We start from the raw sequence: 27,886 nt of genomic DNA, 5'->3' as shown, positions 1-27,886 counted from the left end.
GTCCGCCACCGGCAGGGGGCGGGTGCGCCCTCCGCGCCTTCCTCCGGCTGCGCAGCGGCAGCAGCGGCTCCGCTCGGTTCCTGCTCGGGCCGGGGCAGCCTGCGCGGCGCGGCCGCCGAGGGGACGCTGCGCGACCCGTCCGCGCCCCACAGCCCCGGTAGGTGCTCGCGTTCTCTGCGGGGCTGCGCGGGGGCGGCCCCTGCCCGTGTCCTGCCGCCCGGGCGCGCATCGCTCTCCTCTGCGCGGGGCGGCTGCCGGCTGCCCGCCCCTGCCTCCGCTGCTGGCTCTCCCCAGCGGAGCCCCTTCCCCGGGCCGCCCGGCCCTTCCCCCATCCCCTCCCGCCCCGGCAGGGTGAGGTGGGCCGGGGCTGCGAGTCAGAGCCGGGCGAGGCGCAGGCCGGGGGCTCCGTCCCGTCCTCCGCCGTCCCAGCCCAGCGAAGGGCTCAGGGCCAGCTGGGGGGACGGCCGTGGGGCGGGAGGAGAGCGCCCGGAGCTGCCGGCGGGGGCCGTGAGGGAGGAAGAGGCGGCAGCGGGCGGCGGCGGTCGGGTCGGCAGGACGGCCCGGTCCAGGGAAATAAGGGAAACGCTGGCAGCGTGGCAGCCCCTTACCGCCGAATCACAGTCAGCTCGGTGGAAACGCGGTGGTGGTGGTGGTCCCTTGGCTCCCTCTGTGGCGTACGGGGCCGCAGACGCTGCTGGTCCATGAGTTGTAGGGCTCAGCTCTTGCTTAGTTAAAACGCATCGTTACAGAGGGCAGCTCTGAATTCCTAAGGAAGTTAGATGTGGTGTTTGCAGAGAGATACTGTCGAAACAGCCTGTGTGTGCCTTTGGTTACTGGCCTCTGAATTGCTGAAGTAGGAAAACATAAAGAAATTTTTTTTTCCTCTTAGATAAATGCTACCATATGTTAAGTCACGTGTTTGGCTGAACCACTAAGGGGCTATGTAACTCACCTGATTTGTTTATTTTTCTATTTTCTCACATTTAAAAGAGTTTGAATCACAACGTATTAACTCCAGACTTGGGTGAAGTCTTTTGCATATACCAGGTATTTTAATATTCCATGTGGCCTGTTATGCCGTACAGACTTGGAGCCCGTGGTAGCTCTTTGCTGATGAACGCCGCTGACGGCTCCTCTGTTTTACAAAATATTTATTTAATACTAATTGGGGAGTTATTTAGAAAAAGTATCAAAACCACAGACCCGCACCAGAAATAGCTACCTAATGACTGTCATGTTGTTTTCTCTTCTTAAAATCTTTCGAAACTTCTCGAGGTATGAATATCTTCATTAGCACATATTTTCCCTTAGGGTTTCTTTTAAGTATGAAGAAATCTTTTTGAACCGTTGATTTGCATAGTTGTTTATGTGGCAAAACGAGTTTTGTGGCTTGCTTTAAGCCTGCAGGTAGGCTCTTCGCAAGCTAATGGCTTGCTATTGTCATGTAATAGCATCTAATCCCTGCAGCATGGAGGGAGCACCTGTTGGTTTCGGGCCGGCGCTTCCATCGCTTTGCAAAAGCCCTGACCACTTCACCCAGTGAGAGTGCGGAGTAAATAGATAATAATCGTTGTTTCATGGAACCACGAGGTCCTGCCCATCCCCTCTAAGCGCAGTCCGAGTGCTTCAGGTTATGTGTGCTCTACCTAACATGGTTTGGGTTAAAAGGCGCCTTAAAGACAAAATATTTCCAGCCTCCCTGGGCTGGGCACCTTCCCCTAGACCAGGTTGCTTAAAGCCCCATCCAAACTTGGCCTTGAGCATTTCCGGAGATGGATTACCTGCCAGCTCTCTGACAAACCTGTGTCAGTGTCTAATCACCACCCCAAGAGCAACCTCAGAGGCACACTGCTCTAGTCCCTTGGACACTGGGCCACTGACTACAACTGAGAACTATTAGTGCTTGTAGAAGGGAGGGATGATGTACACAGCCTAAAATTTTAGCGGAACTTTGGAAAATTAATATTTAAAAAGTGAATTCCTGAATGTTTGTTTTTCAGGGTTTGGGAGGAAATACTAACATGCAGGAAACAGATTTTTAATTTTTTCAATAAAATCATAAGATTTATTGATGCTGTGCCAAAATACCTGTCTGCTTGCAAATTATATTGCAGCCTGAAGATTAGGTGTCCATAAAATGATTCCACAGCGGACACAGACAACTTGCTCTTAAATATTTAAATTGATCAAAGAGTATTTGTTATTCAAATAGAACTTAGGTTCTGGTTTTTAAACTTGTCGTTCCAGTGAAGTCAGAGAATTGACATTTGAGTGTAATGGCTGCAGGTCTTTCGAGTTACATTGCTAATCAGTATGTCCATGAGTCATTATATAAGTCATATGTGTGTTTGGTTCTGGGTTTTTCACTAAAATTTGCTGAGACTGTGTAGGACTTGAGGCATAATTATTGTAAACCTCCATGTTTCACCTGCCAGTGGCCAGCTGTATTAGGCCTGTGACAATTGTTTTGCTGTCAACGCTATTGGAATTATTGTAATTGTTGTGCAGTTTAGGAGGATCTATCTGAAAAGCCTCAAGTTGTTCTAAAACCAAGATTGTACATAAATTCTCAAAAAAAAAGTAATTTGCATGAGTGTCAGAAACCTAATAGTCTTGCAGTGAGATCATGACATGGGTGAGAAAAACTAGCAGCCCAATGCTGCTGCACTTTGCCTCTAAACAGTCTTGAAAGTTGTCCTCTAATCTATTATTAAAGTTATTAGCTCTTTTACTACATGTAGTTTCCTTAGTGAGCAAAATCACGTGAGCTGGAGCAGCCTGGCAGGTGAGCTCACCTGTCTTATCAATTTTCATGCTTCCTAATGCTATATATGCCTGAGGTCTTGTGGCATGAGTATACAGTAGAGAGGGGTGATGAGGAAGTAACTTTGAACTGGTATTGCAGCTTGAAATCTCATTTCCTAGTATTTCTTAGATTAAGCATCTGTAACCTATAAATAGGTGTGCCTGGCTTCTTGCTTCATCATCTAAAATTCTGTGACTGACCATGAATCCAAGCACAGCCTTCTCATACTTTTGTTAAGGGTATATGCATCCTGAGAGGGCCTTAGGAATTTTTTTGTTAAATAACTGAATTTTTTTCTGGGTAATTTGTAACTCTGATCCCGCCCTGTAATTTGTTTCCATCTGCTTGTGTCTCGGTGTTATCCACAAATTTAAAAATTTTATCCTTCTTCAGTAGTTCATTGATGTTTATAATAAGTGGTGGATAACTATTATTAAATGGTATTTCACCCAAGGTTCCTGAAATTCAATCACACTGAAGTTGTCACATGAACAATAGTTGCTCTTTTGGAATTGTTCAACTATTTTTGCTCCTCATATACAGTACTATATTTTTATAATACAAAAATAGTTTGTATCCTAATCTGCAGACTGAGCTGCACCATAGCATTTTCCAGCCTTGGCCTCACATATCCTCAGTGCCAAGAGAATGTGGAATTGAGGAGAACCTCTGTAAGACTATCAGGAGAGAGGGAGCTGCTGGAATAAACTTTGCCCTGCATTTGATGTTGCTGTTGAGTCAGTATTAGTGGCAGAAAGTTGCACAGTATGTTTACCTGTGCAAATACGTGTTAGCTCTCATGACAGTCCAGTTAAAATTTTAACATTGAAATTCATTACAGCCTCCCCTCTATTCATAAGACTTACTGGCTTGTTTCCTTCCCTTGTCCCACCCAGTCCTCAGCTGTCTTTTGTCTGAGGAGAAGGTAACCATCTCCTCTTAGCGAAGGTTTTTATTTTATTTTTTATTTTGATCTGTTTTGGTATCATCAGTTAGGTGAGTCATGATTTCACAAATGTTGAAGCTGGTATTTGCTAGTATTGCTGCTGCTAGAAAGCTGCTGAGCCTGGCACTTAATTCTGCTTTGGATCAGCCTTCACTTTCTGGGGGAGGTGGTTGATGGAACTGTCATGGCTGCGTGTGTGCTTGCTGGTCAGCTGGGTATTGGTAACATGTGAATGGTTCTGGAACTGCATTTGGGTTGATTCAGGCAGAGGTTTATTAAAGGAGTTCCTGTAACAGATAATTTCTCAAAAGAGCGTGATCCAGAGGGGATTCCATCAGGAGTTGTTAGAGTGTGCAGTGGTTGCATATCAGCATCTTTGTGTCAGCTGTGCATAATCTCAGTGGTAAGGTCACTGTAATAAGCACCTTCTGTCACTGAGCGATGCCATTCCTCAAAGGAGTTTATATGTGCCTAATGTGGTAAATTTCTGCATAGTTAATGACATACAGTGAATTGCTATGCAGCATAATTTTAGATTTCCCCACTCATGATGATGCTTAGATTATAACATCTCAAGGGATAGAAAATGTCTGTGTTGGATTTTAGTTAGCAGATAAATGCCAGTTGTTCAGTAAATATTAAGTGTACAAATTATGCAAATATATAATACATAAAAAGAACACATTGTCCCTAGGTTTGTTTTTTTTTTCCCTGTGAAATTATTCCTCACAGATATGGCTTATGGTTTTGGTAGCGATTGCTGTAAGATTGCAGCTAGCCAGAATGTCGGTTGTGGATCTTAATTTCTCAGAAACCTAGAAACTACAGGTTTTGGGGCTGTTTTGTGTGTCTTCAGTAGGAAGAGGTGAGTCACTCTAGAGCTCTTACGAATCATGTCACTGACTGAGTTCCTCTCCATTTTCAAGTACGTACCAATGACGGCTGATCAGTGCTGCTATGGACCAGGAGCAGAGACCTGCCTGTGCCACAGGAGCACTTTGGTTCGGGGTGCCTCATGCCCATGGAGGTTCTCAGGCACCAGCTGCAGTCTCATGGCATCTCATGCAGTGTGATGCCATAGCAGTGTCCTGTAGGCATAGCATGGTGTGTGGAGCCTGCTGCTGCCCTTCTTCCCAGAGCTGGTGTGCAGGGCTTTCTCCACTCTGTGCTCTCCTCAGCCAGTGACACGCTCTTTTCATCCTGCAAAGGCCAGAACCTGCCCAAATACTACCTCACGTGGGAGATGAGTCAGTGAGAAGGGGCTCCACAGCGGAGCATGGATTCCAGTGTCCCTTAGGACAAGAGGAACTAGAGACACCAACAATGCTGTGGCTGTTATTGGGGAGTACCTTCCCCCAGTTTCCTCGTGAGATCAGCATGTACTTTGCTGGGATGAAGTGGAGAAGTAAGTTGGTAAATGAAGTTCAGCAAGTTGTCCTTGATGACTTTATCTATCTGAACTTCCATATGTGAAATTATCCAACCCCATGAAACACAGAGCTAAGATTCTCTTTAGTAGATAGTCAGCAGCAATGGTATGTTTGTATGATTTACTTCATCACCTATAAATAGTGTGGATTTTAGGGACTGTAAATCACATTCTTAACTATATGGATCAGTAAATTTTTGTAATGATTGAGAAGAGTCTTCAAAGTATGGATTGAGTGCTTATAAGGTTAATTTTTTTGTTGTGTTGCCTTTTTTTTTTTCTTGGATTGGTTTGGGTTTGTTGTTTTAATTGTAGAAGGAATGTGGGTTAAGTTTCATTCTCTGTGGGAAGAATGAATGCCTTAGTACTTTTATCTCAGCTTCTCGGGATTCAGAAGAATTTTTCAGTGTTTGAGACTGTCTAGTTTCTGTGTTGCCTAAGGTGAAAGTACTGGCTTGATGCCACTAGCAAAAAGCTTGTATGGACAGTGATTTGACATGTCATTTGGGAAAGATTTGTTTTGCATGTTAAGTTTCAAAACACTCCAGCACAATGCTGCTTCTCATATGTATTTCCTTTGCTAAAAGTGAAACCACAAAGTGGTAGTCACAACACAGGACATGCAACAGTAGCTGGAGTATCTATTTATAATTTTGGAATAAACTTGGGTTTAATTTCCTACATGTATCTACATTCATTTGTTGTAGATGTATTTTGATAGAAGTAAAATAAAATCTTGTATTTACACGCAAACACTTTGGGTCTGATTCCGTTATCTAGAATACCAAGATAAATCTTGATATGTACATGGAAGAACATGATTCTTATAAGAAGTCTCATTTTTATAAGAGATTCATAATTTTACTTCATAGTACCATTTGTCACAAAGGAAAAAGAAAATATGTATTCCTGAGTCTCTAAATTTTTCTGTGTGGACAAGCGCTTTCCCTATGTGGAGTTCTGCCAGAACCTCAGAGGATTTGTATGGATGTAGGAGTGCTGCCTGTAGGGAGCAGCCACTGGGGTCATAGCCTGTATTTCCAGAAAACACAAATGGTGCATGACTTTACAATAAAACTGAGTTATACTATTTACTTTTTAAAAGATATGATTATTTTCCATGTGTGTCCTTCACTAATCTCAAATTAAATTAATTTTGTAAACATATTGGAAAAACTGTTCATAGCCGAGCAGAAAAGTAAGCAGTCATCTGGGTAAGAAAATGCATCCTGCATTTAAATAAAATAGTTTTAAATGATTTTGAGTGTCTCAGCTCTTTTGTCCATGGCATATAATCCAGATTGTCAGAACCACTGGTTTAAAACCAGAAGTCACATAAGAATGCTAATGCTGTCCTTGACGTATCTAATTCACTGTGTAATATTGAGTAAAAAAAACCCACTGCTCTGAACTGCTTGAACATAACACACTGAAATATCTTATCAACAGAAGCTGGATTAAACACTGTTGTTTCATTGATTATATTTTACCAGTTATGAAAAGCTTATTTTTTTGTTTGTTTGTTTGAAGGATTTTTTGCTGTTCTCTGGCAGGAATAAAATGCACGTGCTAAAAAAAAGCCAAAACCACCAACAAAAGACAATGTCCTAATCTGCTGAAGTTTCTTGGAAATAAAATAAAAGATCAAGTGATTTTTTTTGTTTTGTTTTGTTTTTTGTTGTTGTTGTTGCTTTTTTTTGGGAAGGGGATTTTTTTGAGTATTGGTTTTTTTGGGGTTTTTTTTTTTGGTGCTAAGTAATTTTGAATACTTGTTTGACTGCAGTATAGTGTATGCTGCTCATATTAACAAATAGCAGATACATACAAAACCGGGTATAACATTATTTGACCTAGCTAGAAAGTGTACAAACACTTAAGTCCTGATCTGGGGGAACAATTTCACCCTGAACTGAATGCAAAGCATTTCAGGCTACCACACATTTAATATTATATAACCTGAGTACAGATTTGCATGTAATAGTGTAGAAATGCTGGTTTAACATTGTAGACTTGTATCTGTGTTAAGAAAAATTGACTCTGTTTCTAGACTTTTATAATGATTTACAGCCTCCTTTTAATTTTTATATTTATCCTTGTAACTGTAAGATTGTTTTTTCTTTAATGTTACAAATACAAATAGGTAAGCAGCGCCCAGGGAGTACTGAGAACAGTTATTCTTAGCATTTTTTTTAAGTTATAAAAATAGATATTTAAAGTAATAATGTCTTTAATATTAATTTTAGATTTGCTATAAATATAAGTGTTTTAAAAATATATATATTTATTTCTGTAAAAATTTAGAATTACACCTTGAAGATAAGAGATAAAGATGTCTGATCCTGACTTCTCTTTTTCACAGTTCCTTGCAGAGCAGATTTGATTCTTTTATCCCTTAGTTGGTTTATTTAGGTCATGTAATTCTTATCTAGATTCTTCCATTTGGGGATTATGCATTGAGATAGACTTAGAAAAAAACTGCACATGGGTCCTAGTTAAAAGTCAAGATAGCACATAGAGCAGGGTATTTTTTGTTTATTTAGGCAGAGCAGAGTAATTGCTTTTTGTTCCATACACAGCAGTGCTATCAGTGTAGTTCACAATGAACAGTTACACTTTTGTGGCAGTACAACATTGTTGACCCCAATATTAGAGAGCTGCTATAATCTCTTTTTCCATTGCTGCTGCTTATTTTGCTGCACTTGATGTCAATTTTGGAGTATATTACTTTCTGCTTTATTAAATATCATTGTTGATTTTGGGACCTCCTCCTAATCAGTTAAGGTCAGAATTCAAAATTATCTTGACCTTCTAAATTCTTGCCCCTCATCTTTGCTTGTTTTTGTGTGCTCATTTTGTAAGCATAATCCACTAATTTTACCAGGTTGCCAATGGAAATACTATTATCCTGGGAATTAAATAGGAATTATTTATAGGATCAGGGAAACTGATCTACATGTTTCATTATCATCCTTCAAAACATTAATTATAATTGTATTTGAAATCCCCTTTAAACCAAAGCTTGTGGCAAGTGGCCACAGCTTTCTGCACGGTGAGTAGGGCAGAGGCTGTGCTCCTGCCCCAGTGAAGTGTGTCCCATGGCACCATCTCTGGACAAGAGTTGAGAAAAGCCTGATGAAGAATTAACCAAATTGAATTGCATTCATTTGAGACTGAAATCTGCCTTTCATTCAGTGTTGTGTCAATGAGGCAGGATTAATAGGAACTGTTAATTTGTCAATTATCTCGATGCAGTTTCCTCTTGCACAATGAATATAGGAGAGAAACTTGGATGATGACCGCTCTGTCTGACACATGAATGCATAAAGGACTCAGTCTTGGTGTGTTAGAAACTTTATAACATCTAACAAAATTTGATGATAATTTGCTTAGAAGGATTGTAGGCTTGTAATTTTCCTAAAAAAGTGGTTATAAATTTCCTTCAGGAAGGACTTAGCAGGATTCCCTCAAGAGACACAGGTTACTTTTAAAAGCAAGCATCTGCTGGTCTGCTTATTGAAACTAGTTTTGGTATGAACAAAAATACATGCAGTAGCTCTGTGGAGTTATCTATTAATTTTTTTTGTATTTTTGTTGAGTATGTCATAGCACACAAGTGGAGCAGAATGGGGGAAAGCCCTTTGTTTTTCTCTTCCTTTTTTTTTTTTTTTTTTTACTTGTAAGCTACTGTTTTCTATGCCTTATGGAGAGCATTTTAGACTATCTTGGGGATTATGATACACAAGGATACGGAAAAAAAGCAACCAGTAACCTCAGCTCAGAGCTGTCTTTCCATATATCCTCTCCCTAGTAGTTTCTATTCAGCATAAATAATTTTTTTCTGCATGGATGGATGTGCAACTCCGTGCAGGGAACTGGACAATGGCATGGCCAGCACTCAAGAAGAATTTATAACCTCTAATTTCTTGTCTTCTCCTGTTCAGGTTCTTTTGTGGATAACTTTTTGAGGCACTGCTGCACAAGAGAATTTTTTGGTTTTTCTGCTGTCCAAGCTGTAGACCTTGACTGAAAAACTGCCTTAGTTCTGTGCTAAGAAAACAGTCTGAAGGAAAAGAAAATCCATATTTAAATCACGTAATGCTTCCCAAACCCAGCCATTTTACATTGCAACGTGAAGATGTTGATGTTGTCTGTTGCCTGTTCTGTGGTGTTTTCCTTGGCCCATGCATATCTGTGGGGTTCTGCTGTAGTCATGGGGACTCTGCTGTCAGCCCTGCTGTGAGCTGCACATCCTGCCTCAGGCTCTAATTAGTGGTACAGGGGAGCCTTTTGGTACTGCCTGACACAGAATGGTGCAGTAATAAATGATTATCTGTATTGCTTGGCACTCACAAGTCAGGAGGATACTTAGGTTCTAATTCTGCTGCCTCTGCTTGATGGAATGTTACATCAAAGAAGAGAAAAATAGTGTTTGGGTTATTTTGGCCCATTTCTAAAGCAATCAAAGGAATGTTGTTGGTACTGCTTTTGTGCATCTGAGCTTGCTCAAGCTTAGTTGTGATCCTGTGTTCTTTGTTTTTAAATGATCCTAAAATTTGCACTATTAAAAGTTCCACACAAATTTTCTAATCAGTTCTCCAGTTTGTTGTAATGTATGATACTGAACATGTGGAGTAATGGTCCCTAAGCATTTATAAGGGTTCACAGCTTATCATGTTTTATTCCTATTCTGTCTTGAAATACTTCAAAAAAACAATCAAGATAATAAGTGTAGAAAAGGGCTTGATGTCCATAAATTATTTTCCTGCTGCTGGAAAGTGCTGTGCAACTCTTGTCTGTACTGTAGCACTACTGTATTATTTGGTAAATCAAACCTCATGATTTTTCAGTATGCTGTAATTTAGGAAAAGAATCCCTACATTTTTGAAATTCCTTTCAGGTTGAGGCATAGCATACTCATTTTTCCTTTTTCTAAATCAAAATGCATTCCACACTTAAATAATGCATGTTCTTATTTGTTGATTGCAGCAAATAATGATCCCTGAGACACGTGAAAGGGGATATTGGGATAAAAGCAGTCAGTGTGATCATGTGATTGTTTCGCTTAGACTGTTCTTTCTGGTTTTGTTCATATTTTGTTTTCATGCTTTGAATTCATGATGTGTTTTTGTTCAGAGTAAAACAAAGAAAGAAACTTCTTTTTTTCAGTGCAGACTTAAAACAAGCTTGTAGCTGTTCAAAGTACAGGCGGTGTTTATTGTAACATTGATATATTTCTGGGTGTCTGGAAGAAGAAGCCTAAAATAACTCTTTTCACAGACTTTGAAATGAAATTAGTTTTTCTGCCCCGACAGATTCTTTTTTCCCCTTTTTACAAGACAGATAAATACTAGCTTTCACTGAAGGAAGATATTATATGAGGATATATGTGTGGCTACAGCTGAATGGATATATTATGGTCTATAATATGCTGTGAGATTTCCTTTACAGTACCACGTTAGCACTCAAAAACATTTGTCTGCTTTTAAATTTAGGTGATAAGTATTTTGAAATTCTAATAGAACAGAAATAAATATTTCTGTATTTGCAGGGTTTTTTCCTGCTTATTTCTCTCCTGACCATTTTATTGTAAACTTGAAGGGATAGAGCAAAATGACTGAGTCTTTGGCAAAGACACAAATCACTGACTTGAAGATACTGAAATAAGAGAAGGCAAAAGGTTTTCTGCAGAATACCAATTTTTTTCTCCCTAGTGTAGGCCACAAGAACTATGTGGGTGTTTTGGTGCTTGTCATCAAATAATTTGTATTTCTAATGACAGCAATTTTTGTTATAATTTCTAAAGGAATGTTTTTGATGGTTTTCAAAGTCATGGCATAGGACTGCAGAGGGTTAGGGATGCTGCAGCTTTTGTGATGGGGGTCTGGGACAGCTGCTTGGATTAGAGGGAGAGCTGATGGCGTGTTTGCACATGTGGCCTTAGTGTAGCTGATTCCCCGATTCATGGATCTTGTTGGAAGTCGAGCTGGATGTGCGGGCTCAGTACAGCATAGGCCCACCAGGGCTGAGCCTGAGCACAGAGCAGAGCCAGGGGCAGCTCTGGCTCTGCAGGCAGAGGGCAGGTTTGGTATGGCCTCTGGACCCTGCAGTGCAGGAGGAGGTGGGAGCTTTTGTTCAGAGCCTCTGGAGTTTGTGGCCCACTTTGACTCTGTGTGGTGACATGCTCTTATCAAGAAGCCTGTGGATGCTTAGGCACTGTTTGCTTAGAGTGGTTTTCAGTTTGTTCTGAAATAATTGTAGTAGTAGGGTTGGTGCTTCTGTCATCGTTGACCATAATGTTATTCCTCTGCCTGTACCTTTGAGTGACAAATGTGTTGTTACATTTCTGTAATGCAGAGATTAAAGTGTTGACCTTCTTCAATTCCATTGAATGCAGCTTTTGTAGTATCCTAGAGACCAAAATGCTTAAATCTTTTCTCTCCAAAGCACAGTTTGCTATGCTGTTTGCCAAATAGACACTTGCACCCAGAAGCAGGTAGGCTTTTGAAGGAGTGCAGGTGGAGTTGTTGACTTTTACCACATAGCTTTAGGAAACTAAAGACTGCTTAGCTAGAGCTCTGATAAGTACTTAGGTCACAAATTGAAGGACTGAAAGTTAAACTGAATTTATAGGGGATTAGATGAAATTAGTGTTTTTTCAGAACACTTGTTTTGTGGAGAGACAAATGAAATCAAGACATCAGAAAGCCATCTTAAATCTTCCCTTAACTATGAGTGTTAAGAAATAGGTATTCAGAACAGTCGTCATTAATTATAATGACTATTGGGGTTTTCTGCTCATCACAAAAATGCTTTTTTGGCTGTAATTATGGTGAAGTAGTTTTGAGTTTTGTTTTTTTGTTTGTTTCCCATAGGTGGCTGCTGCTTTAATGCCATAGTGTCATTAGCTTGCTGAACACTAAACATGAGAATAGCAGGTAAGTGTGCTCTGTAAAATCAGACTTTGGTCATTTATGAAACAACTGCTATGGACAACATCAACAAGTTGTGACAATAAGGTTTTAAAGTTATAGAGTCATAGAATACCAGGTTAAAAGGGATCTCAAGGTATGTCTGGTCTGACATTTCTTGTCAGGTGTGTGGTCTAGACAAGATGTCATGTGAAAAGTGGTGATTTCCTCAAACTTTAAGTGTTTGATTAGTCTGTCAGCACACCAGGAAAGGTGAGACCCTTGTGCCTGACTAATCTGTGTCCTGTTATAGGGACCCTTCAATGATATTCCTTTTCATTTGGGTGGATCTTGAGTGACTCTGGTAATGCATACTTTTGTTACTCATTGGTGTAAAATTCTCTTGCTTCACTGTTAGAGATATAATCAATAAAAATATAGAGCTCATGCTCAATGAGGGATGGTCATATATTGAAGGCAGGTAGCTTTGGAATGATGTTGTGAGTTAATATTACAATTAAGTTACAAAGAACCTCAGAAGAGTGATTTGACCACAGTTGCTGGTTTAGCAGAAAGATACCTGCTCCTATCTCCCTTGGCTGACAGGTGCTGTGCAGGTTTATCAGCTACCAAATACCATCTGATTTCAACAGAGGCTGACCAAGGTGTTTCTACTCTGCTTCACCTGTTAGCACATGCTTGAGGTTGCAGATTGTGTATGTATGGAATTGTTGTGGGATAGGTTTTGAGCATACTCACAGCATTCCATCCAGGAAGTAGCAGCTGTATTTTGCCCTATAATTTTCATACTGCTATAACTTCCTCTAATTTGAGCCCTAGCCCAGCACTGTACAGCCAGATTTTAAAATGGCCAGTGCTGGGGAATCCACCACTTCCTGAGGAGATTATTCCAATGGCCGATTGTTCACATTGTGACAAATTTTCAGTGTCTAACTGGAATCTTCCTCACAATAACTTGTACCCGCTATCCCTCTTGTTTTTCATGTGATTCCTTGCAAAAAGGGAGTCTCCCTCCATCTTTTTTGTAGCCACCCTTGAAATACTGGAACATGGTGCTAAATTCTCCTGTCTTTTCTCAAGGCTGAGCAAACCCAGCAGTCTCAGCCTTTCCTTATCTAGCAGGCTTCCCAGTCCTTTGATTATCTTTGTGTTGGACTGCCTCTAGATTGTCCACATCTTTGTCTTTTTTCTTTTTTTTTAATAGCAAGGTCCAACACTGAAAGGGGTGTAACAAGTGCTGCGCAGAGAGGAATAATGACTTTATTTCTGTCTTCTGGTGACACCCCTGTTGATGCAGCCCAGCATCCTCTTGGCTTCTTTGCCAGCACCCTCCGTTTGTATTGAGTTGGTTGTCTACCAGAATCCCCTAGTCCTTTTCCACAGCTGGGTAGCTTCCAGTCTGTTCTTTACTCCTGGATTATGATTTCTGTGGTGGAAGACTTTACACTTGTACTTGTGGAACTTCTCTGGTAGTGTTAGCCCATTCTTCCAGCTTACCCAGGTGCTCCTGCAGGTTCTCCAGGCTCTCCATTTGGACATGCAGGCTCTCCATTTGGACATGCCTCCTGCAGGCTCTCCATTTGGACATGCCTCCTGCAGGCTTTCCATTTGGACATGCCTCCTTCCACTCAGTTTGTTATCCTCATCAGACTTTGTCAGGGGACACTTCACTTGGCTGGCATAACAGGCATTGCTGTTCTACTTTATTGGTGTTTAATGAAACTTTGGAACTGGGATGGTGGAAGAGCAATCACCTTGTTAAAATGCTGTAGCTGATCTGCAGTGACTGCTTAAGCTGCCATGACTTGACATATTTTGGCTGCTGTTTCTGTGAGATGATGAAGAAATAAGGAAATGTCAAATGGTTGTCTTAAGCCACTTCCCCACCTTCCCAAAATTGCTGTGTGCTGTTTTAAGTGTCTGAAACTTTCTGAAGAGTTGCTGGGAGTTTGAAAACTCTAAGAGCCTTTTCATAGAGTTAAGTTACTGTAGTACAGGCTTTAAGAAACTCATTCTACTTGACAGAAGGGATAGTGGTTGTAAAAATAAGACATTTGCTAATATAAAATTGAAAGAAAACATTTTTTGACATTTTGTCACAGTAGAATAGCCTGTGTAGCAATGGAATAAATCTGAGTTTCTGGTGCATTGCACTTTTATCAGTAGTTACAGTGTTATTTTGCAGAAGGAGAAACTGTTGCCTCTACTAGAAGAAAATGGCACCTTTTCCAAGATCTTGTTAATGCATACAATTTTTGTCACTACTCCTAATTTTGCTTTATTAACCACAATATGTATAACTGGAAGCAGTCTGCTAAAGTGAATCTGATAAAGAACTGGAAAATGCTGCAATTTTTGGGTACCTGATTCATCTGGAAAATTACTTTCCACACATGTTTAAGTTTTTTTTTTTCTCTTCCATCCAGCAATTTTTTTTGCTAAAACTGCAAAGTAGATGTGGCAATTCCTACATGATATTTCACCTGTATCAAACATGCCAGTTTTGGTTCAAATGCTTAAGGAACCTAGGAGATTTCTTACTGTTCCTTTGAAGGGAGCACTTGCAGTTCAGTTGAAAAGCTCAGAATACAGGGTAGGGGGGATGGTTGGTCCTCAGACTGAGTTCTTGTTCATCTCACATGCTATATACTAAAACATGCTCTCCAAATGCCTCTTGCTAGATGACACATTCCAAAATCTGGTACCATCTTGTGGTTTTAAGCAGTGTTGCTTGAAAAACCTTTACCCCATTTCTTAACATATGTTCTGCTCATCTGTTTCTCCTGTGCTTGCACAGGTTTTCCTTCCTTTCAAGTGCAGTGATCTTTGGAATTCCAGCATAATATTTTTAAGCTAGGTTTGCACCTTTGTTTTCTTACATCATAATGTGTACGCTCACACACAAAAAAGATCAAACTACAAGCAAAAACCCTTGTATCTTTCTTCATCTTGCTTTTCTTTTTCTATCCACTTATCTTTTTTCAGCCTTTTGGGAGGATTGATTAGCATCTCTCATCCTTCTCACGGCTGAGTAATCTGTCTATTTTAAGATTTTCTGAGCAGCCTGTCACAGCAGCAGTCTGAGATCTGCAGGAGTATATAAGTTTGGTTTTTTCTAGAGTATTTGGCTGGCATCTGAGAAAAAGAAGCCTGCTTTAAGGTTGATTCTTCCAACCAGTTTGATATACTGTGGTGAGATAGGAAGGCAGAATGTTGATCAGATGCCTCCTCACCTGCCTTGTACTCTGTCAGTGTTTTTAGTCAGTATTTTACAGTCAGTTAAGAGTGGAGTATTCTGTAAAAATGTACTGCAAATTATGCTAAAAATGGTGAGGTTTGTGGCTGTATCACATTTCCATTTCAGATGTAAGCTGCTGTGGTTGTGTGCACAGCTCTCCTCCCAGGAAGTAGTTTGGCCGCTCAGCACTGCCAGAACTTAGCCCTGTAAAACCTAGAACTGCCTATTTCAGTATCTTAAAAGGGAGACAGGAGAGGTATTGCTTTTTCTTACTTATTTTAAAATAGGCTTTGAGTCATCAAACTTGCTTTCTGAAGGTCATTAATGTACATTTCTTGAAAAGTAAATTAGAATGGTTGTTTCTGGTTGGCTGGTGGTTTGGGGGGTTTTTGTTGTTTTTTGTTTTGGTTTTTTGGGGGTTTTTTTTGTTGGTTGGTTGGGTTTTTTTAATGTCACACTCAGAGCTGACTGACCATAGTAGCCAAGCTGCAGTACATAAACAGATCCCTAATCACTCAGTCTGGGCCATATATTAAAACAGAGGTAGCTCCATTTGAGAGCAGGGGGAAACACAGTATTTGTGAGCAGTGAGGAACCAGGTACTCATGGCTAAGAACATGCAAGTGGAATGGGGAAGGTGGGAATTTTGCCTTCAGACAACAGCCAGGTAGATTGTCTTAGTTCATTTGGTGAAGCTGGATTTTCATGGAAGTCTGATTGGCTGCTGAGCTGAGTTGGTGTACTAAAGGGTCAGAGAAAGCATGAAGGTAGAGAAAGTTAAAACCAGAGTGCATTGCATAACCTGATGGATTGGTATCCATCCATAATATCCATCCTGTTTAGTAGGTCCACAAATGATCATCCTGTTTCCAAGTTCCCCAGAGTGGAATCTAATACACATTTCTCATGTTGCTAATTTTGGTAAACTAGTGTTATCACTTGCAGATAATTTTTTGAAACATTTTCTGTTTCTTAACAGGTGCTGCAAAGTTGGTAGTAGTCATAGCAATATTTTTATTGACGTTTTATGTCATATCTCAAGTGTTTGAAATAAAAATGGATGCAAACTTAGGACACATATTTGGTAAGTGATGACTTTGTTTTCTCTGGACATTTATTAATATTTACATGAGCCTTTATCAAGAATATAATGTTAGTTTTGCCTGAGCTCTTCATTTAATAATTGAGTTTATCTTTAGTATGTGTGCTTATTTTTTTACATATAATATGTGTATTGAATTATTTTCTGTATGAAATAATAATTTTGATTCTTTTGACTGCCAAGGATACAGAATTTTACCTGCCTTTTTTTTTTTGTTTTGTTTACTGGAAATGCATTCTTAGTGTAGAGTAATAAATTAGGCAACTTGAATCATGTTTCTAGAAATCTGTGCTCTGCCTTACTACTGCTAAAGAGATTTAGAACTTGTTTTGGAGGGTTTTTTTCTCTTGTGTAGGTATGCTACTGTGTTAGGTTGAATGTGCAGTAATCAAAACATTTCAGATGTGCTACGCAGATAAAGATTAGAAGTTGAGATATCTCAAATTTCAGAGTCTATTTTGAACCAGAATTTTCTTTCAAGGTGTTTTTTATTACCAAAAAAACCCCTAAACAATGTTTGATACATGGGTGGAGTTTGTGTTCTTTAACTCTGCATTATTGCAGCATGAGCTGCCATCTGAAGCAGTCAGCAGAGACTTCTCTAGTAATCATTGCTGGGACAGAGGTGTCATTCAGATGTGTGTGTGGTGGGGCACTCGTGTCTCTTTATATCTCAGGAAAGGGAGTCCTGAATGGCTGGGTTGAAATACACCTGAACTGCAGGCTTCCGGTTAAGTGAAAACAGCCCCACAGTGAAATTGTAAGGAAGGAATTGATTTCACTTCAATCCCCTGAGCTCCATGAATTCTCAGAGGTTTTGAATCTCTGGGTTTTTGACTCCACAACTCTCTGAGAGCCATAAATGAAAGCGGTGCTTCTGAATGAGATTCTTAATCACTTTCATTCTGCTAATGCACAAAAGTTGTTTCTTATTGCAGCATAATATTCAGGTGGATTTGATACTTCATTTCAACCAGCCTGTTTTTCTGGGGTACAGAAAGACATTACATATATAGGGTATGACATAGCAGATGACACTTTAATAGTAACATCTTGTAAAATTTTCTTTTTTCTTTTTAGCTAGATCAGCGTTGGATGCAGCTGCACGCTGTGAGTATTCATAGGCCTGTATTACTGCTGTGCCTTGCTTTTGCTAATAACAGAAAGACTGATGAATTTTCATAGTTCAGAAAGTCTTAATTACACTTCAAATGCAATCAGAAACTAATTTTCCTCTTCTCCTGATTTTCCTAAATTTCTGGTAAAGTCTGTTTTGTAGTTTTGGCTTGTGGCTTTTGATGATGGTGCCAGAGCAAGCGGCAGGGTGACAACAAGAAGTTGGAATAATGAGATCCTTCAGGAACTTAGATTATTTTAAACTGCTCTGTTACTACAGATGTGATAGCGTTTGTGTTTGCTCTCTTCCTGGAGTTCCATCAGAATGTATTTGTCTGTTGGCCTACGTGTGGTGTTCTCTAAAATCTTGGTTTATTTCCTTTTGAAAGCTACAAAACCTCCAAGATACAAGTGTGGGATCTCCAAAGCTTGTCCTGAAAAGCATTTTGCATTCAAAATGTCAAGTGGAGCAGCAAATGTAGTTGGACCCAAAATTTGTGTAGAGGATAATGTGTAAGTATTTTTGCCTGTTGTTTCTAAGTGTGTCTTTCAAATACTTAGATCACTTGCACACAAAATCAGCAGTTTAAATTAGGGTTTTTTTGCAAACAGTATGCAAACCAACACATGTCAAAGTTTGTGACATGAAAAGGTCACGTTGCATTATAACCTTATCTCTGATGAAGCACTTAATAATGCTCTGCAGTAAATGCAGAAGTGTATGTTGTTTTAACACATGCAAGGTAGCTTGCACTTTGTTTCAGGTTTATAGACTTAAGGGTTGGTTAGACTTTGTCAAGTCAGATGCACACTTGTCTCTAAGGAACTTGTCCTGGTGCTTCTGATAGCAATTCAGTGAATAATTGTATTGTCTTTTGCAAGTAATCTTAAACCATATTTCCTCAGTACCAATGTCAGAACATATTTTCTACTTTTCTTCTAAGGTTGTCTTCAAAAGGGAAAAATAGTATTTTAATGATTGATAGTTATTTAACTGTGCTGATGGTAGCTAAAGTTAATACACTTCATCCATTTGTGAAATGAGGAAAACAACTGCTTGAGACAAAGTTTTAAGTCCTCTTTTTAATAATGTTTTTGACACAGTATTATCAGTAATACTGTGCATAAAGTATTTAACTGAGTACTTCTCAGTAAACCCCCATAATGGGAATATTAATATTTATTTTTAGACTGTGTTTTTCCTCTTTGGGTGATAATGAGCAGGAACAACCTGAGTGTGCAGCTTCCTATAACATAATCTAACCCACTTGATTTTGCAGGTGGCATGTCAGAAGAGACATAATGTTAGTGTTGTTGGAAGGAGATTTTTTTAAATATCAGCCACACTTAACACTTTTGCTTTCCACTTGCTACTCCAGTTTAGCTGTTTCTCAGCTCACACTATATTAGTACAGATAGCACATACAGCAGCTGGTGCTAATGAATTCTAGAGCCAATGGCAGCTTCTCTGTGAACAGCAGAACCCCACATAATAGAGTAACTAGCATAACACATGTATTAAAAAAAATCACTTTACTCTCCAAAGTAACTGTAAGGCTAGTCTCAAGTGATCTTAAGAGAAGACTATTTTTAGCATGAAGTAGCATTCTTGTGTAAGGCTGGCTTAGCTCAAGCTTGCTGGCTGGTGTGAGTCAGTTTGCAGCAGAGCATCCAGGGTAGCTGGGGAGCTGCAGGTGCTCAGCAGGGGCTCACCTGGGCACCCACAGGCTACAGGCTGCTCCTTCCCTTTCCACTCTTACTGGTGACTTGCTGGGTGACCTTGGGCAGGCTGATCTAATCTCAGCCTGGTATTTCTGCTGGTGTTACAAAACATGCTACTGTCTCATTCTGGTTGCTTAATATAGGGAGCTTAATATCTGTGAACACTTAAGCTGATTCAACAATTAAAAGTTGTGGGAATGCAAGTAATATTTTAATTTCAGGATTGTAGGGTTGTTTTGTTTGGGATTTTTGACTCTTTTGTTTTAATGTCTTGCTGACTGTTTAAACAAGAAGAGGTTTTTCTATTTCTGTCCAAAAAAAATAAAAATCCTCTACTAGATCTTTTTCTGAAGAAAGTGATGAAAAAAAAGTAATTGCTGGAAAAAGTCCTCTAAGTGGGCACTTCAATACACAGCCATTGGATTCTAAAGTCCAGCTTTCCTTGGCAAACATCTTTCTGAATTCCTTCAGAGGGCAACTGGTCATGTCTGTCGGTATCCACCAAGAAATTTGATTGCTTTTAGATATCTCCTGCATTGCTCATAAGAGGTTTTATTTCTTTTTCAAAAGCTCTCAATTTGCAGACTAAATTCGTGGAAGAATTCTAAAACTAATGAAGGGCTGCCCTCCTGTGAGAAGCTGTTGCATTGCAGCCTCTTGTGTTTGTGATGATGCACAAGCTGTCTCAAGGGTATAAAGGAATATATCAGAGCTCTGAAAAAAACTCATTTCCTCTTGAGTAGCTTTTTTTTAGGGATATTCTGTGAACTCACAGTTGCAAAAAGGTTTTTCTTTTTCTGATTACTTTGTGTTCTTCATACTTCCCAGACAGGACAGCAGGATTGAGTTTTCATTATTTGTTAGCTTTTAAACTCATTAACTCATTTTTGTTCATTGTGTGCTTGCAAAAAAAAAACCAACCTTAAAATGTTGGTTATGTGCCTGTGATGAGCTCCACAAATTAATATTTGGTTATTTTTTAAAACATTAATAATATAACTACAGAAACATCGCTATTTTTGTGGCACTTTTAATATACACATGTACTTTGAAACCATGATTAAGCAATCAAATTAAATCAATACAGCTGGGGGTACTTGATGTATTATTCTTAATTCAGTGCTGCTTTAAGAACACAGATTAGTTCAAGGAGATTTTGCTTCAGTTAAGTACTCATGAACATGTGGTCTTTTAACTATGTCTCTCTTAGAACTTGATCCTATTTAAAAAACAGAAATATTTCACATCAGAAGATTGCTTGATTAAAAGTATTTATTTTGTTGCAGTTTAATGAGTGGAGTAAAAAATAATGTTGGCAGAGGAATAAATATGGCCTTGGTCAATGGTAAGTGACATTTTAAGTGGGCAGATTGTCTTCATTTTCAAATTGTTTCTGAAATTTAAGGTGAAATACTATGGGATGGTGAAAGGCAAGCACCAAGGAGAAAAGGAAGTACTCAGCTTATTTGTACTGAGATAATGTCAGATATTGGCACTGACACCTTGTTGCTACAAAGCAGAAAAACTTGGTGCATTTTTGTTTCTAAAAATGGATTGTAAAAATAGTAATGTGGAATGTGGTGCTGACTGTCTTTTTGATACATCACGTAAATTCCTAATGCAAAAATAGAAAAAGACATGAGATGCATGCTACTTCTTTTGACCTTGTGTATTGCCACCACTAATTATACTGTAGAATGCATTCTTCTGATGCTCTGTTTTCAGTGAAACTTCTTTAGCATCTTTAACAGTTTTGTTACTACACACAAAGACCAGTTCATTATTTCCTCACTTGAATCAGTATATTTGGTCTATGGACTTTGTCCATAAATGCATCCTGTTAAGTAATTGTGTTTTGGGTTTGTAATTTTCATTAAAACCAAACAAGTTTAGCTGTGTTACCTTGAAAGCTGGACTGAATGTCAGCACTGGTACATTTGTCTTTAATGTGTAGGAAACGTTTCCTTATAGCACTGAGATAGCACTTTGTCATTTCACTGCAATATGAATTCCTTTTATTTGCAGATTGCACTCAGCTTTACACCATCTAAAGCATAATTTGAACAGTACTTCCTAATCCTATGTTGCTTTCCTGAATTGTCTCGATCTATTCAAAACCAAAATACCTATGTTTGTATTTTATAGCTCCAGTCTTTCTCTCTGTCTTCCAAACTTTAAATGAATGTATATATTAAAAAAAACTCCACCTTCCATCAAATACTCCTTTGTAGACAGCATAATAAGAAAAGGTAATGAGATATACTATATTGTCTGCTTTTTTCTATTTATTCTGGATGTCTAAATCTAATTACAGTAGGAAGTCTATAGCAAAACATGGAGTCTAATTTTAATCCTTGTAACTTTCCATATGGCACAAAAGGCAGCCTATAGCTATCAGTATATCTATTTTTGCAAAACCAGCTTTAAAAAAAGGCAGATATATTAACTGCATATTCTCTGTTGGTTTTAGAGCCTGTGGGTGTTTTCATTTATTTTAGATTCCACTTGAAGCAAATCAGAATTTTGCCTAGAATCATAGAATGGTCTGTGCTTGAAGGGACCTTTAAGATCACCCAGCTCCAACCCCCTGCCATGGGCAGGGACACCTTGCACTGGACCAGGTTGCTTAAAGCCCTAACCAGCCTGGCCTCCAACTCTTCCATGGATCTTCTCACATTTTTCCTTTTATCTTTCCCTGCACTTTTTCACAAACCACTGCACTGTTTCCATAAAAGAGATGCTACCATAATTCATTTATCCAGTGTCTTTTGCAGCACTTTGTCTGAAAGAGCATAAGAGGAGTTGGGCATGTTATCTGAAAAATAATTTTGGCTATATTTGATGGCATCAAATGTTTCTTTTTCTCTTTTCCTTCAGGTAAAACAGGAGAATTATTAGATACTAAGTTCTTTGACATGTGGGGAGGAGGTAGGTGCAATTACACTGGTCAGAGAGAAACAACAAATGTGCTTTTTTTCTTCCTTCTTGTCCAGACTCCATTTGCTGTGTGTTTTAAGGTGATAGTTAAGGGAATGCTTCACCTCTACCTTTATAATTGTGAGGAGAGTGCAACTTTAAAGAAACATAAGTAGTTGAGGTGGGAGGGAAGGGTGTGGTTAATCAAACAGACTTGTTCCCCAAGGTAGTTCTCATTAGTGGTTATGTCTTTACACAATAAGGATTAAACTCTTTCTATAAAATAGGAGTTCTCAGATGCATTTTAGCTTTCTCTCAGTCTGCATCTTTTTATAAGGACATATTTACAAATTTTATATATATTCTATATATAAATATTATATATATTATCTTTACAAATATTCTTAAAAGTAATGCCTTTGCTGAAAGACATTGCAGATGTTTAAATTTGTAATCTTGGTTGCTTATTATTAAACAGTTTTATGTTCTCTCTTCAGATGTGGCACCACTTATTGAATTTCTGAAGACCATCCAGGATGGAACAATTGTGTTAATGGCAACATATGATGATGGTGCAACCAAGTATGTAATTGATTTTAAACAGCAAATGTTGCTTAAACTTTTATATGCTGTTTTATACTGAAAAATTGCATTATCACACAACCACTTTTAATAAGATTTTGTCCTTCCAAGATGACAGATTTGAAACTGCTTATTAGTTTTATAATGCAGATATGGTTTGGGCACAACTAAAACTAAGCAGATATAGGTGTGCTGATTTTTCTATTGCTGTTGGCTCATTCTGTCTTAGGCTAGTAAATTCAGATAGATCCAGACATAGGAACATGATTATGAGAGCATACTTTGGTTGAAAGGGTCTGTTCCATCCAGCACTTTCTTCAGATCAACTCCAAGGCAGAGTTTGGTGGTTACGGGATGGCAGAGACCTTTCCCAACAAGCCTTGCCTGTATCCTTACATTTAAAGTGACTAATGTGAGCCTTGTATTTTTTGGCCTGAGTGTTTTACTGTTTCGCCCTAAAGCTACTCAATTTATTAATCTAGATGTAGCCTCAGAGGGTTTAGGTCTCCTGAAAAATTGTCTTCCAACTTTCACAACTTGGGTCAGTTTCAATAGATACTAAAATTTACTGTTGAATGTGCCCTACAATCTACTCCTCACTTAAGTCATCCTATCCAAAGGATTGCTTTTCACAGTGAAAATGGAAACTTCTTTCCTTTTCCTCTGTTGTTTTGCTAATAATTAACTTTTTTGTTAATGTAGTCTACATTTTTTTTTCCTTGTTTGGTTCAATTAGTTGTCTACAACTTGTCTGTATTGATATAGAAGCAGCTTCCCTAAGTTCTGACTTGCAGTGTGCAGTCTTTACAGTAAATGGTCCAGTGTGTTTACATTCACTGCTTTTAGGAAAGGAGAAAGTCATTTACTGGGGTAATAGCTAAAGTTGGATCTTCTCTCTGTTGTTCTGTTCACTTGTTTTGTTACTTTATATTTTACCTTTTCCCCTTTCTTCTTTGATATTTTAGATAATAAGAAGGGTTAGTTTTGCTTCAGTAAGCATTTACAGCTGATGATTTTGAAAGAGTGTTTGCAGATAGAATACAGGTAAACAAGAAGTTGTGTTTGGCCTTGTCTTGCTGACAGACAGGGTCTACTGCTTTCTGACAATACTACAACTACCAACTGGTAGTTGATAGTAAATATTAATGCCAGTTCTTGGAAACAAAATTGTGAAGAATCAAGCTGCCCTAACGCTTGAGAAAGTTGGCGTGTGGGTTGGGCAAATAACCTGCACAGTATTTAATAATCTTCATAATTTTGACTAAGGTGAGTCATACAGCCATATCTCAATAGGTAGAAGTAATCAGAAGTTTTGTGTCTTGTTTAGTAATCAGTCACATTTAGTAAGTTAAAGGAAGAAATGCAGAGCTGCTATTTGGAGATTTTGGAATTATATCTTATCCTACAAAGTTGTTTTCCTTTAGATGCTAAAATTATCCTACTGGAGTTTACAGGCACTGAGCCATGCTGGAGGCAGCATTCTGAATTTTGAATTAACTGCCCCAAGCAGATGAGAAGTTACTTCAGATATTAATTTCATTCTTGTAATCTAAAATAGCTTTTACTTCATCTAGACTTCAGCTTGAGCCTGCAAACAATGTTCACTTTAAAGGCTGACTTTTTTAGTTGCTTGGAGAACTGCTAACAGAACTTAAGATGTACAAATTCTCACAGGAGAGGGCTCTTGGCTTTTGTTGGTGTAGTGCTAGGTTTATATCCTGGTTCCTTGAGATTATAGTATGGAAGAGCAGCTCTCTTTGCATCAGGTGATTCCAGAACCAGCCTTACCTGATTCTGAGAGATAGATCTTGCCCAATATTGACTGACTTAAAGTATATTAAATAGGATCAAAGCAGACTGGTGCACTGAGCAATGAAAGCTCTAAGGGCATGTATTTTATTCACATACTCTGGTTCACAGACTTCTCTGGTTTGTTCAAGGCTTAACGAGGAAGCACGGAGACTGATCGCTGAATTAGGAAGCACATCCATCACTAACCTTGGCTTCAGGGACAACTGGGTCTTCTGTGGTGGGAAAGGAATTAAGACTAAAAGTCCATTTGAACAGGTATGTGATTCTTTAACTTCCTGGAATTTAACAGCTGGCATTAATAGAGGCATAGCATGTTTTATAAGTGCCATGCATTTGTTCAAGGTGGGTATCTATTGCAGTACTTGCACACAGTCTTATTTTCAGGTATTTTCCTTTTCCTCCTTTTAAACATACAAAAAAAAGATTCTTTGGTGACTCATAAATAAGAAAAAAAATATATGATGTAGATCTTACTATTCCAGTAACTAGATAATTCATATTTTTAGTGAATCAAATTAACCTGAAGAATTCAAAGCTTGCTGCCCAAGTTTTATTCTATTTTAGATGCACTAAGAATGGTGAACTTCCAAGAGATAAGTGGGTAGTTAAGGTGTTGGTGTTCCCAGCTGTTAGCTTTGCTCTTCTCTCAAATTGCTGCCATCACAAAATTTGTGAAATAGAATATATTCCCATACTTTAGCTGTTAAAATTCAACATGTGTCATTGTTGCCTTTAATTACTGGTAGAAGTAGCTTTGTACTAGCAGAGTAAGGATGTGTTTTCTTTTGCTAGCTTTGTAAGGGAGGGGAAACTAAGTGCAGAAACAGTGGCAGACTCTTGGAGGCAATAATGTCTTACCTGACTGTAGGTGGTTGTTTGGTGGACAAATAAAATGTTCTTTGAAATCTCACTATTTGTTTTCATTGCCTTGTAAATTTAGTATCCTTGTTTATTTTTACCTAGTGGTTCATGCTTTAATGCAGTTGGTCATTTCCTTCCTTCCCTCTTCCTAAGCAAACATCTATAATAAAATTTGAAAATGTTTTCCCTGTGTGGCTTAACTTTTTACCATACACTTTTCTGGGCAAGTTACTTTAAATGGTGAATACTTACAGATTGTTATGTTTGATTCAAAGCATGGAAGTTAATAATGTTTTTTCTTTGTCCATGGCCTGAAAATGAGTACATGTCTTAAAGGTATGAGTTAAAGCAAAAGGATAAATGACTTCACATTAACAGCAGATTGATATTTTTCATTTATAGCATATAAAAAATAACAAGGACACAAACAAGTATGAAGGCTGGCCAGAAGTTGTTGAGATGGAAGGCTGTATCCCTCAGAAGCAAGACTAAATGAAAACAGAAGAAAAGGAAAAAGAATATGGAAGACAATGCACTTTCTGCTATTATTAGAGAGAGGGCTATGAAGGAGACTGTACTGTAAAAATTATTTTTAAAGCATGCAGCCATCTTGTCAGTGTGTGCATGAGCACTGACATTTTGAATATTGGGATTATTTATTGCTGACACACATAGAAATTCTTTTTGTAAATATGTCCAAATAAAAGAAACATCAAATCATTTCTATGCAGGTTTCTTAAAAGCACAGTATTTAGTTTGCCTGTGGTAAATAATACTTGTAGATAACTGGCTAATAAATAACGTATGTGGACAATAAACAGATTGTGACAAATGTACTGTCCTCGTAACAGTGCAGTGTTGCTGTGACTATGTAAACTTGGTGGAATATTGCAGATTTTAGTAATACATTAATAAGGAGCTTTAATTTTTTTTATCTTCTGCCTTTTTAATGGCATCATCAATTTTTATTAAAACTGTTTGGTTATTCTAATACCAAGTGCTCCAAAAGTTTATTTTGTAGTCCTGTATCAAAATTGAGTAATCAGCAAAGGAAAACTACGTGATAGTGTAAGACAGGTATGCCTTGAAAAGCACAAGAGAATTTTATTTTCTATCTTTAGGGGATGAACTAAAGTAAATATGTAAATAGTATGTGTGATTTTTAAAAGCAGCTTGGAAGCATTTGTACTTAACTTGAAAGTGTTTGCTTTATAGAAGGGACTGGCACATTAAGCAACAGTACTGTGGCTAAATTTTTCATTTTTTATTGCAGCTTTTGTACTGCTGCTTAACCATTGATTCTCCATTCCTGTGGCAGTTCAGCTGTAGTGGATGTGTGTAATGGAGGAGCTTCCTCTTTTGGTTCTAACATCAGGAATAAATTTCCCATCACAAAGAGTTCCCATCACTGCCTTCTAGTGAGAGCTGTTTCAGGGTACACAGCTGTGCACCCTCACCACCTACAGTACTTCTCATGAGCTGAGGCAATCTCTTCTTCTGGAATGTCAGAGAGAGAGAGCAGTGTGTCTTGGGTTATGCAATGTGTGACTTGTAAACTTAACTGACAATGTTTCCTTCATCCTTTTTTTTAATGGAAAAAAAGGATCAAGTTTAAGTGGCCTTATTCTTTAGCTGATATCCGAGCTGTGTGAAGACCTTGCTTTCTTTCTAAACGTGTATTTCTTTTAAGTGGGGCCAGCTTGAACTTTTCCTGAAACTAAATTATACCATGCTAACTGATTGTATCCATATTCACAAAATTAGGGCTGACCCAGAACTGGCTGTAATCCCCTGCAGCTTTGTGTTATGAATTCTGGTATATTCCTCAAAAACTTCAAACTAGTGCTATGTGGCAAAAGCCACAAAGTATTTTTCAGGAGCCCACAGTGAGTTTGACAGAGGCATTGGAAATAGTATTATTGTGGATGTTTTCTGAGTCAAATTCTGTGCACTAAAATTTTCAAGCAATATTGAGAATGACCTTGTAAGAAAAATAAATAATCTCTGATACCGGGGTAAGACTGGATTCTGAGTTGTTCTCTGTGTTTAACTAGCTTTTTAAATAATGTGGATTTCCCTTAATATTAATGTGAAATATCTATAAATGCACCTGACACAGTGCAACTGCTTTTGTTAAATCTTCCAGATTTTCTGGTAGAAGGATGTGTTAAAATCATATGTATTCTTTCATTGAAGTAAAATCCCCTTTTCTAATCAGCTTGAAATTCTATTTCATTACTTAAGGCTGTAGTGAAAAAGTAATTGTGTAATTCCTGGAATTTTCACAAAAATTCAGTTCTGCTGGTGTGTATGCCAGTATTGCTATGCTGCTATCCAGAATAATACCAAAATAATTTTGAAGTTACTCAGCAGGGTTTTAAGAGGAAGAAACCCTATTTGGCTGCATTAGTAGTTTCCTTGGACTAC

At 38.5% G+C, this 27,886-nt stretch overlaps 1 protein-coding gene across 1 annotated transcript; it reads left to right on the top strand.

Moving 5' to 3' along the window:
- Nucleotides 1–27,485, top strand: FAM3C (FAM3 metabolism regulating signaling molecule C). Its single transcript, XM_064702714.1, has 10 exons — nt 1–157; nt 12,054–12,116; nt 16,328–16,432; nt 17,531–17,560; nt 17,956–18,079; nt 20,575–20,633; nt 22,166–22,216; nt 22,702–22,786; nt 24,727–24,853; nt 25,862–27,485. Exons 2-10 carry the CDS (start codon nt 12,104–12,106, stop codon nt 25,949–25,951), a joined length of 684 nt encoding a protein of 227 aa, XP_064558784.1. The 5' UTR covers nt 1–157; nt 12,054–12,103; the 3' UTR covers nt 25,952–27,485.
- Nucleotides 27,486–27,886: the final 401 nt, after the last annotated feature.

This window comes from Zonotrichia leucophrys, chromosome 1A, assembly GCF_028769735.1.
Source record: "Zonotrichia leucophrys gambelii isolate GWCS_2022_RI chromosome 1A, RI_Zleu_2.0, whole genome shotgun sequence".
NCBI classification, from domain to species: Eukaryota; Metazoa; Chordata; class Aves; order Passeriformes; family Passerellidae; genus Zonotrichia; species Zonotrichia leucophrys.
The sequence above is the reverse complement of the archived record's forward strand: the minus strand, read 5'-3'. Positions and strand labels throughout refer to the sequence as shown.